The sequence below is a fragment of the Misgurnus anguillicaudatus genome, chromosome 2 (genome assembly GCF_027580225.2).
Source record: "Misgurnus anguillicaudatus chromosome 2, ASM2758022v2, whole genome shotgun sequence".
NCBI lineage: Eukaryota > Metazoa > Chordata > Actinopteri > Cypriniformes > Cobitidae > Misgurnus > Misgurnus anguillicaudatus.
The window spans coordinates 42,423,097-42,435,229 of record NC_073338.2 but is presented as its reverse complement, the minus strand read 5'-3'; the positions used below and the strand labels follow the sequence as shown (position 1 = coordinate 42,435,229).

The 12,133-nt window shown below is 35.7% G+C and overlaps 1 protein-coding gene across 3 annotated transcripts in view; it reads right to left on the bottom strand.

Annotated features, from left to right (window-relative positions):
- pard3ab (par-3 family cell polarity regulator alpha, b) overlaps window positions 1-12,133 on the bottom strand; it is a 146,321-nt gene that overhangs the window by 39,938 nt on the left and 94,250 nt on the right. For all 3 annotated transcript variants that reach the window (XM_055203292.2, XM_055203291.2, XM_055203293.2), the window contains 2 exons: window positions 9,080-9,184; window positions 8,228-8,458 (listed from right to left, as the gene is read on the bottom strand). In XM_055203292.2, coding sequence (XP_055059267.2) covers window positions 8,228-8,458; window positions 9,080-9,184 — 336 coding nt within the window. The remainder of the gene's footprint in view (window positions 1-8,227; window positions 8,459-9,079; window positions 9,185-12,133) is intronic.

The window sequence follows — 12,133 nt, the reverse complement described above, 5'->3', positions numbered from 1 at the left end:
CCGAAAATGACCGAACTCGAGGCGATTCTGTCCGAGCAGGCAAGCCTGTGACGTATCTCTTTGATCAAGCCAAGCAAAACATTGTATATATTGATCTGACACTCTGGAAGTAAAGTATGGAAACTTTGCAGTTTAAAACACACATTCTTTTACATGATTCAGAATGTTTGGCTTATATTTGTATTGAATGAACCACTGGACGAGGAATAAAATACAAACCTTAAGATGTCTGTAATGTTTGTTTAGTAAAAACGTTAATGAAATTATAATGTTTAATAAAGACATATATAAAAGATTGTTGTTTTATTCATGTTCTCATATTTATATATATCAAACTCTAATGTTAAAAGAACCAGGGTTGTTCCAGCGGACGACTTCTTCTATCCTCTTCTTTGTGTTTGTTTTTGACTTTATTGCTCGCGTCGCCCCCCGGTGGTTCAAAAAATAGTGCAACAGCGAGCGCGTCAACTATAAACGCCTCATCCGTTTGGTGAGACGCGCGCGCGATCAGCGGAGACTTGCGTTGCGGACCAAAGCGCGACCATAAACAAGGCTTTAGGCAGGGTCAGACAGATTTTTTCCCTTTTTCCTCTAGAAAACTTTTGGGAAAATCTGCTAAGTGGTTTTAAATGTTTAAAAAAAAATCTGAGACAATTTAAGCAGAAAATAGTACAAAATAAATCTAAAATAACTAAATTTTTTAGGGTTTACAATAAAAAAATCAAATTAGTCTCTGAAAGCCCCAAACCAAATGAGTACTCTGAATTAAACTGAACCAACATGAACAAATGAATGTGCATTTCAAGACCATAAAATATTTTGTATATAAAATTACATTTATTGTTTATAGAGATAGAGTATATCAAAAAAGCTTGTGTGAATACGTTCTCATGATGAATTTTGCAAGTATCAAGAGATTTAAATAATTTTTACAACAAACTGTTAATATGTTTAATTAAAAATAAGAGCATTCGGCATACAGATTTGAATTGATCATGTCGCATCACATAGTTGACAGAGTCCACAGTAAGTTTTATTTCATCTCAAATATCAAATGGTTCATGCTCTCTCATTAAAAACAAACACCACAGGCTACTACTGCACACCCTGCGCATACTCAGGGTATTTTTGCTTGTTAAAGGATTAGTCCATTTTCTTAAAAAAATCCAGATAATTTACTCACCACCATGTCATCCAAAATGTTGATGTCTTTCTTTGTTCAGTCGAGAAGAAAGTATGTTTTTTGAGGAAAACAGTTCAGGATATTTCTAATTTTAATGGACTTTAATGGACACCAACACTTAACAGTTTTTTTTTTAACGAGTTTCAAAGGACTCTAAACGATCCCAAACGAGGCATATGGGTCTTATCTAATGAAATGATTGTCATTTTTGACAATAAAAATAAAAATATGCATTTTTAAACCACAACTTCCCGTCTATCTCCGGCTGTGTGATGAGCCAGCGCGACCTCACGTAATTGCGTAATGACGTAGAAAGGTCACGTGTTACATATATGAAACGCACATTTGCAAACCATTTTAAACAATAAACTGACACAAAGACATTAATTATTATCATTCGACAAACAACACGTCGGAACGGTCCTCTTTCTCCACACTTGCATACACTGGGGCGTCGTTTTGCATACATTATCCGTGACCTCTTGATGTGATGACGTATTGCGTGAGGTCGAGCTGGCGCATCACAGGACCGGAGATAGACGAGAAGTTGTGGTTTAAAAGTGCATCTTTTTATTCATTTTATGTCAAAAATGACAATCGTTTCGCTAGATAAGACCCTTATGCCTGGTTTGGGATCGTTTAGAGTCCTTTGAAACTCTGTTGAAAAAATCTGTTAAGTGTTGAGTTAAAGTGTTAAGTGTTGGTGTCCATTAAAGTCCATTAAAATAAGAAAAATCCTGGCGGTGGATGGTGGTGAGTAAATTATCTGGATTTTTTTAAAGAAAATTTAGTAATCCTTTAATAACGTGCACTACAATCCTTGGAATTCTGCTGTATTCCACGAAAATTTGCAGGTGCAGATATGATTTACATTTCTTTTACATTAAAATTATATTATTTTAGCCTGAAAAATAATGTGTGGCCAATGCGAATCGGATGTCTAATGCATGAACACATGCCTGAGTAAAATGTCGAATGAGTTGTTACAGCTCTGAAAACTTTATTTAAACATTATTCTGTCACCTGTAAGATTAATTCATCAAGACCAGCCTGTTTTAAAAATTGAAGCAAAGTTGATTTTTCCAGGCTGGAACCGTCTCAACTGGGCTGGAATCGCTCGGAACGGTTCCAAATTATGCACACGCTCCGACAAAAGTATCCTGTCAGTGGAAAAGAGTAGCCTCCGTGCCCAAGACATTTCACCCCTCCTCATCATAATACTACCATTACACCGACCTTAGCTGGACGTTTAATGGTTCTGTTTGTGTATGAGCTCTTCATCAGGCTTTAATAGGTATCTGCTGACTATACAGATATATTTCTCATTTACTTAAAAGCACAAAGCTAAGGGACTTAAACCACACTGCAACTAAGCTGACAGCCTAGAACGTTCTGATTCCAGGTCAGATGAGCTGTGTGTGTGTGTGTGTCCTGCTAAAACACTGATGTTGTTACAATGAAAATGTACAAATGTTTTTGTTGGCTTTACCGTTACCTCTTTCACAACTGTTTTGGTTCGAGTGTACAGAAACTGATGTCTCTCGAGTGAGAAGACTCTGGAACCGAACTAAGATTTTGCGCAATGCTTTTTAACACACACAGGGTAAAGGAAGCTAACGGCAGGATTCTGTTTTATGTTGCTTGTACGTAGTCAAAATATGATTCCTGTGGTTGTATGTATTTTGCTACACTTATGAAAGCCACATGGCCTGCAAAAGCAGGAAAACCACTATGAACTCACTTGTGCCAATACTCGCAAGTGCAAAAATGTTGATAAATTAGCCAAATAACTTCTACATATACAAATTTAAAGGTGCCGAAAAATGCATTGAAAAATGTATGTCAAATTGTTCTCTGATATCTACATAGAAGGTATGTTACTTTATTAAGTGCAAAAGGTTAAAAAAATGAGCCAGAATGAAATGGTCTTGTATTACCTTATTTGAAGGGGCCATGATTGAGCTTTGCTCTGATTGGCTGTTTTACAGAGCAGCACCTTTTAGTAGCTCTGTGTGTGTGTAAACAGACCTTATATTTGAGCCTGTATCAGACAAAAATACAGAATTTGAGAAATATCAATAGTTTGGAGATTGTTAATGGATTTTCTGAGTTAAAAGTTTGTGTTTTTTTTTTCCAGTATGGATCTGCAAAACATAACTGTAACGTTAATAGTAAAATAAGGTGACCACACGTCTCCGTTTTCCGGGGACAGTCCCGTTCTTTGGTGTTCTGTCCCCAACTGGAGCTGTCCCCGGAAATGTCCCTGTTTTACAGCATGTCCAAAAAATCAGCAAATACACTGAAAAACCCAATCAACATGTAGCGTTTGTAGTACCAGACCGGAGCAATCATGTAATGATTCTTTTTACCAGCAGAGGGGGCCGCGAGCTACACTGATTACTTAGTTGCGCGCCACTGAACTAGCGAAGATGAATTTACTACCAGACACACGAGAAAGCGTTATCAAGTTATTATTATCAATCAAGTTATCATCAGATATGAAAACAGTCAAAGTTACTGAGGGTTAAGGTAGTAACTACTCATGTTAAATTAAAGAAATGAACCAATGCAGTGAACTGATCCTAGCATGGTACTAAGCATTTGTTTTGTGTAAGCTAAATTTGTTTACATTTTGCATTATTCCTTCTGTTCTTCACGTTTACAATGCTATGAAACAAGCTGAAGTAGTACCTTAATTAGTAATTTTTGATGAGGTATGCCTCTGTGCATTGTATAAAAAAGGGGAAAAAAATTATTTTAATTGTTTAGTTAACCGAAAAAAAAACCCACTGCAAAAAATACTTTTTATTAGTATTCTTGTCTTGTTTTCAGTACAAATATCAAAAAATACTTAAATCAGAATGCATTGGGCAAAATGAACTAAGAAAATAAGTCTAGTTTTTTTTGTGCTAAAAACAAGCAAAAAAATAAATAAAAAATCCGCCAACACTTAATTCAAGAAAAAAATTCTTACCCCATTGGCATGTTCTAAGCACAAATTCACTTCAATTAAATGTTCTTAGTCTTAAAGCTAGAGTTTTTTCTTAGGGGATTTTGCTTCAAGAAAATGCATTTCAAGTAAATGCATCTTGATTTAAGAATTTTTTATATTTGTACTGAAAACAAGACAAAAATACTATTAAATAAGAAGTAAGTCATTCATTTTTTTTTTTTTTTTTTTTTGCAGTGAACCCACAACTAAAAAGAAGAAAACTTTCAAAAAAGATTTTGTATATATTATTTTGTCCCCATTTTTAAATCATAGACAACAACAGATGAGATTTTAAGGATATTTTTACCATTGAATTAGGAAATGTCCCCAAACTTTGTTTTTCATTGTAACAACATTATACTTAATTAAATGTGTAATTTAATGTTGGGGCGTACATCCTGACTGTAACGTTACAGTTGGTGTTGAGATTGGCCTGTTTTCCAGCGGTCTTTTGCATGCATGAGGATTTACATAAGGAGGAGGAAACAATTGCGTTTGAGGCTTACAATATGTCTTACCATGTACTAACTCTTATTATTCATCTATGCCGAGGTAAATAGAGTTTTCTATTCCACGGCACCTTCAAAAACACTTTTTTATAATGTGCAAAACAACCGATTCTGATAAACAATAAGTGCTATCTTCCTGCTCTCCATACTTCACTGCACAATCCCACCTGAAATTTCACGCTCGGTAGACATTCAATCTCTCAATCTCTCTAGTGAGGATAAATAAGGATGAAAAACATTTCCTTAAAGAAACATTGTTCACGCAGCAGGATTTGCTCCTTAGACAAAATTGATAGGCAGTTAATGTTAGCCTGCCGTCACTGCTGTATGACTTCCTGTTGATGTCATGACATCACCATGACACAGGGCAACATAACAGCTTTAATCAGTAATCCAATCACACCTAAACATGTCAGGTGTCTAAAAGGTCTGTTTTGGGCTGACATGTCAACCACATATTTTAAAATATATGAGTTTAACTAATGTGGTGTGACAGCTAAGGAAGCGATCCTAAACTAAAGCCGAAAACAGGAAACTTATATACATGCTACTATAAATAGCCTGTACTTAACTAGTGCAGGTTTTAAGCTTTACACAGGCCTCTACACTAAAACCCATATAGGCTACACCGCCCCCCACCCACACAATGTGCCCCCGTTAGGATCCACTTCCCTATCCCATATCTGTGAGGATTATTCCCACAGTTCCATTCTCTGCGGAATGACACCCACTTCCTGTTCCCTGAGGGTTCTTACAGGAAGTGTCCTTCCTGTCTCACTCTCTGCCTGCCTGTGTTTGTTTTAGTCTCAAGAAAACATGCAAGTCTCACATAACCCAAACAAAACATTCTCACAATTTGGGTTTTATGAAATTTGTTGAGAATGCTTTCAACACTTTCCACAGATTTGAATGCCTCAGACAGTGGGCTGCAGTCCAAATAGAGTCTACATCTCAAAATAAAATCTTGACTTCATCTTACCCATAATAAAATCTAAAGTCCATGGATATATTTGTCAGCCGATTAATTGTCAGCAAATTAAATGTTTAGAGAAATATTTATAAAAACATAATCCTAATCATTAAAATAAACTTGTTAATAAATATTGATAAATATTCTTACATTATTTACTAAATGTACAAGTTAAAACCACTTCATTATACTATTTTAAGTTTTGCCTTGTGATAAATTGACATACTTTAATTTGTTAAGTTAAAGTAACAATATGTGGATTTTGATATTATTTTTACAGTGTATGAACAACAGCAAGAACAACTTGAAAACTAACCTATATAAAAACAACTTTTTTAAACTATGCTGTTTAGTTTTTACTTTACTGGATAAAATATTTCAATACACACAACTTACATATTACAGTCCCAACAGGATTTCATGTTTTTTTTTAAGACAGATTTGTAGTGGTAATTTCCAGAATTAGGCTAAAAAATTTGCATTTCTTTTCTAATTAGAATACCATAAAATATTAAAAGAAAAAAATCTCAAGTAATTAAATAATCAAGTAAACTGTCAGTAATTAAATAGGAACAAGGAAACAAATGAAAATAGGTATAATAATAATACAACATCAAAATAGAAACAGTGCTTTAAGTTTAGGTAGGCTAGTGTTTTTTTTCAAGGTTGCTGTCATTTTAAGACCTAAATGACGGATCCAATAACCCCATGTCTAAAACTGCTTTTTCCAAAAACTGTTTGTTTGCTTTAGACATCACTGTGTTTACATTCCACTTTTTATAAAAATATGCTCATTTTCCAGCTCCCCTAGAGTTAAACATTTGATTTTTACCGTTTTGAAATCCATTCAAGCTGATCTCCGGGTCTGGCGCTAGCAGTTTTAGCATAGCTTAGCATAATCCATTGAATCTGATTAGACCATTAGCATCGCGCTAAAAAATAACCAGAGTTTCGATATTTTTCCTATTTAAAACTTGACTCTTCTGTAGTTACATCGTGTACTAAGATCGACGGAAATTAAAAGTTGTGGTTTTCTAGTCAGATATGGTGAGGAACTATACTCTCATTCTGGCGTAATAATCAAGGACTTTGCTTATGTAACATGGCTGCAGGAGGCGTAGGGATATTATGCACTGGCCGAAAATAGTCCCCTTGGTTACTTCAATGGCAGGGGACTATTTTCGGCCAGTGCGTAATATCACTACGCCTGCTGCAGCCATGTTACATAAGCAAAGTGCTTAATTATTACGCCAGAATGAGAGTATTTTCCCAACCATATCTGCCTAGAAAATCACAACTTTTAATTTTCTGTCGGTCTTAGTACATGATGTAACTACAGAAGAGTCAAGTTTTAAATATGAAAAATATTGAAACTCTGTGGTTATTTTTAGTACCATGCTAATGGTCTAATCAATTTCAACGGATTGTGCTAAGCTATGCTAAAAGTGCTAGCGCCAGACCCGGAGATCAGCTGAATGGATTCCAAAACGGTAAAAATCAAATGTTTAACTCTAGGGGAGCTGGAAAATGAGCATTATTTAAAAAAAAGTGGAATGTCCCTTTAATACATAAATCAATTTTGACAAATACGTATATATGTGACCGTGCAATAAAGTCTAAAGTGAGAACACGGCTCGTCCTCACATGCTGACGGTTAACATTTGCACATGTTAGTTCCCGCTGAGATGATAGTGGACAGAAAGCGTTATTTAATGTGTATCATTATGAAAATAATGCATTACAACTTGAAAAATTTACAATTAAAGTAAGGATCATGTGGTTAAGCATAAATGTGTACTCAAAAGATTTGGACTGACTGTTAATTGTGGGCTCAAGGGTTGCTACAGTAACAGTGTGCTGCGTGCCAGAAAAGAGAGAGAAAGAAAGAGAGAGAGAGAGAGAGAGAGAGAGCGGGACTGCTCATGTGTGTTAGCAAAATGACAGATTATTAGATAATTTCATTTATTTTATGTAAGACGTTTATATATTTTTGTCAGTTTTGCAATGAAATGGCAAATTATGCAAGATTGCAAAAAATGCAAGTTGATTTTGTGCTGCGCTCCGCGATCGCGAAAAAAGGAAGTGTTTTGGTTAGAGGAACTGATAGTAGGAACTATGTATTTTGAAGAAGCAAATCTAGAAAAATGCATTAAAAGCATAGATTACAAAGTGTGAATGCGTTTGTAAATACAGTAATATCGAAAGAGAGACATGACCCAAGCCATCAATTAAGAGCATCTTTCAACTCTGTGATAACCTTTACTCCAACTAAAAAGTGAAACCAATGTATAAATAGACTGATGAATTATTAAATACACCAAGATAACTATGACGCTCTTATGCAATCCAGGGAGGAACTGGGTCTACCTGAGGGTATAACAAATGTGCCTCCCATCTTAATAAATTATTCACTCAGATGCAAAACAACCTTTGCTCATTACAGTCCAGACTCCCAGATCTGTTTTACAAAGCTGAACTGCATGCATGCTCCCTGATGGCACCTTAAAAAGGAGCTATTAAATACACAAACACCTTATTCATTCAAGACAACATGGTTGAATAACGCCTAATACCTGTCTGCCGCTGAGGAGTGCCCGTTTTGGGTGCTCTGTTTGAGTGCAAAGGGTGAGTCTGGGGGCGTGTGAATCCGGTAGTACCCGCCATGTTCTAGCGTGCCGATGCCGGCGTACGGGGGATCTTCGGTGGGTAGTGATGTCAGCGTGGAGCTGCTGAAATCCTGGATCTCAGCGTAGTCCCTCTCTCGGGCCTGACGCTGACGGATCTCTCGCGTTTTCGCCTGAATCCTACATAAACATAATAAATAAACAGAAAAGTGGACACCACATGATGATTGAAACACTTCAGAATGAAAGAATCTCTATATTGTTTATTCTAGAATGAATTAAGGGCCCACATTATTAATTTAACATTATTTTTATGTTATGGTGTCTTTATAATAAGACCTAATAGTGCTTTTCAAACACTGTTACAATAATTCAAGAAAAGATTTGATGTGAATGTGCCAGAGAGAGAGAGATTAAGATATTGAGAGTGAATGAGCTGGGCTTTCTCAGCAGGATCTCGCAGGACAGAAGGGAAAATGGAGGGGGTTCACGTGACATTTTTAATAAAACAACATGAACACACACCTGCAGGCAAACACACGTGGTGAACAGCCAAAGCAGGACAAACGCTATATACATCAAAATATGCAAACATCATAACATTACAATAATGCACACAATGACAGACAAAAAACACAAACATCAAGGCTCAAACAATCAGTGAGGAAAAGGGTTTGAGGAAGTGGGCACGGTTCTGTACGAGGGCAGGTAGGGTGTTAGGAAATGCCTCTGATTAGAGACTGATGATGAGAGAGATTAGCGTGTGTGTGTGTGTGTGTGTGTGTGTGTGTGTGTGTGTACCTCTCTTGTTCTTGTCTCATCTGGCGTGTCTCCTCCTCGGATGCATGAGTTTCCTCAGCCTTCCACTTTCCACCATCCACACCGTCTTTGCGGTACTTCCCGAACCTGAAACACACACAAACATGTTAGACTAAGTTTAATCGTTATTAGGATCAGACATGATCTGCATTTCTGCACATCGATTAAGGGTTGTTCCGATTCCGATACCAGAAAAAAATTGCATCGGAATTGGCAAATACTTGAACTAGGGATGCACAGATATGATTTTTTTTGTGGGGGGGGGGCGATACCGATATCGAACACTTCTATACAATACTATAGACGGTTTCAGCAGTAACAACATAAACGAGTGGCTTTTGTGGTCAACACGTAACTTCCGGTAAACCCCGCTAAGAATAAATAACAACAGAGTCCTTTTAAAGTAGTTTATTTATATAACAAGCAAAATAAACAACACAGAGATTACCCAGGAAACCAAAACATTTGTTATTTTGGATGAGTTATTTGCGCAAGAGTTCAGTTTAGCAACTAGTCAGACCATTAAAAAAACTGAAACGGAAGTAAAGTTCAGACCAGACACGTAATCACGTCACCGCACTCGTGTCCGATGAAACAGTCTATACAGTTGGCCGATTAGCTAGTTTCTACATCAAATAATTTTTACTAAACATGCATTGGATCTATTTAACATTCAACTGACCAACATAAAAGACGCAAAAAAGTAAGATAAAATTTTGCAGATTTTTAGTCGTTTTCCAAGATTTTGAAAAAAAATTACTGACCGCATGGCTTAAATCAATGACTAATCTCTCCATTGCACGCCTGACAAACTATAATTTGTACAGATTTTATTTTGTTTTGGGAAGTATCTTATTATTTAAATTAAATATATATATTTTTAAATGCTGGATTATAACAGACATGCAACTTTTTGCCTTTAACACACAGTTAATTAATAAACAATTGTATCTGCATTTCTCATGCTATTGCCAATATGCCGATTGTTTCAAATACCGTATTTTCCGGACTATAAGCCGCATCGGAGTATAAGCCGCATCATTCAAAAATGCGTCATTAAGACGAAATAACATATATAAGTCACAGTGGACTATACGTCACGTTTATTAAAAAAATTATTTCACAAAATCCAAGCGAAGAACAGACATTTAATCTGGAAAGGCAAATTATTTAACTAAACAATAGCAGACAGAACAGCAGGTTCTGAATAGATGTCTGTACGTTAAAGTAATATTATCAGTTATTTAAACGATAATCCATAGCATACAGAACTTACCTGGAGGGTTGAATATTCTAAATTAACCAAACAAGCAAACTAGCGTGAAGTTCGGATACTCGTCATTCCACATCACTGAATCCATTGAATTACATAAATACAGAAGCAGCATATAACGGACTCTTGCGGCAGTAGACTGTAATGAAGTCTCTTGCCTCATAATGTCAAAATGAATTTATACTGACTCGCAAGGCGCACCTGACTATAAGAGGCAGCACCAGCCAAATTCTGGAAAAAAAAAATCGCTGCTTATAGTCACTCAAAATCGGCCGATTTTTTCCCCAGTGCATCCCTAACTTGAACCCATGAACCAATCCAATACAATTTTCTTAAACAAGACCTAGGCTGCGTCCAAATCGCATACTGTGACAGTAGGTACTGAATGAAATACCTACTCATCAACCATTAAAACAGTAGGTACTATATAGTATAAATATGGATAGTATGAATGAATTCGGACGTACTACATCCGCCATGTTGATACATCACAGGACATACATCATAATAACAAGTAAGTCGTTAACTGGAATAACATTAAACGAGCGTAATTTAACCACAAGGGACAGCGGTTTAATATATGTATTGGCATTTGAAAAGTGTTTTTGTTAGCGCTTTCGGGCATTTTTTATAAAAAAAAAAAAACAACGCAATACAATTGCATACATTTCCGATTGTGACTGGATGACAAAACACAATTGCACGGTTTGAAGTGATCAAATGACCCAAACCAAATCGTAACACCAGGTGTAAATGGCGTTCAAGGGTTGTTTTAAAGCTGATGGGGTGTGACCTCCCCACATCCTGGTTAAATTCAAAGCTCTGATTTTAGACTAAACACGAATTAAATTGCTCTTTAAACTGTATGCCCTCACTGAAACTGACCTTAAGCTCTTAATCCATCTATTCAAATTCATTTAGCAAACTAATCACCGTTTTGCAATTGAGAAGAAATGTCTCAGCAAATCTTTGCTTTATCAAGCGTATAAATTCATTAATATCCAGTTTGAGTGTGTGCGTGCGTATGAATCCTAAAAAGGTGTTTCTATGCGTATGTGGGCCTCATATTCAGAAGAGCTCATTAATATGTAGCAGGTATCTTTGGCTCTTCGAGGCAGTTGACAGCCATTAAAATATCGCCTTGCTCCAGAGGCCATCTAAAATATTCCACGTATTCAAAATATTTTTCTATTGCTGACAGATTCAAAAATTCACAAGGAGCTATCTTGCTGTTTTTCATTTCAATACTTCTCATATTGCTCTCATACTTCACAGAAACTTTTGTGCTGAAATGAAACCCCTTGCGTGTTTCGGGTTACTGTATTCCATCCAAAATACAGAAACATTACAGAGAACATAATATTAATTTTTTATGTTACTCCATATTTCACTATTAAAACCAAAAAGTTAACCCAAAACAGTAAGAAATCCTTGTTACACTTAATTTTTAAAGTTTTAACAACTTGACTTAAACAAGGCATTTCAACTTTCTTGAGTACTGCACTGTAAAAATTTGGATCAACTTAAAAAAATAAAACAAACTAAATTGGAAACACCAAAATAAAAAGTTTTGCAATTGAAATTTTTTACCTAAAGTAACTTTCGGGTGTTACCAATTGAAGTCATTTTTTAAGTTGATCCAATTTTTTACAGTGTAAGGAGTTGGTATAAATTCAAATAATATATGAAAATTATATTATAAAAACTATTATATTAATAATTATAAAATAAAAATATATAATAATTACAACTTTATTTTATAG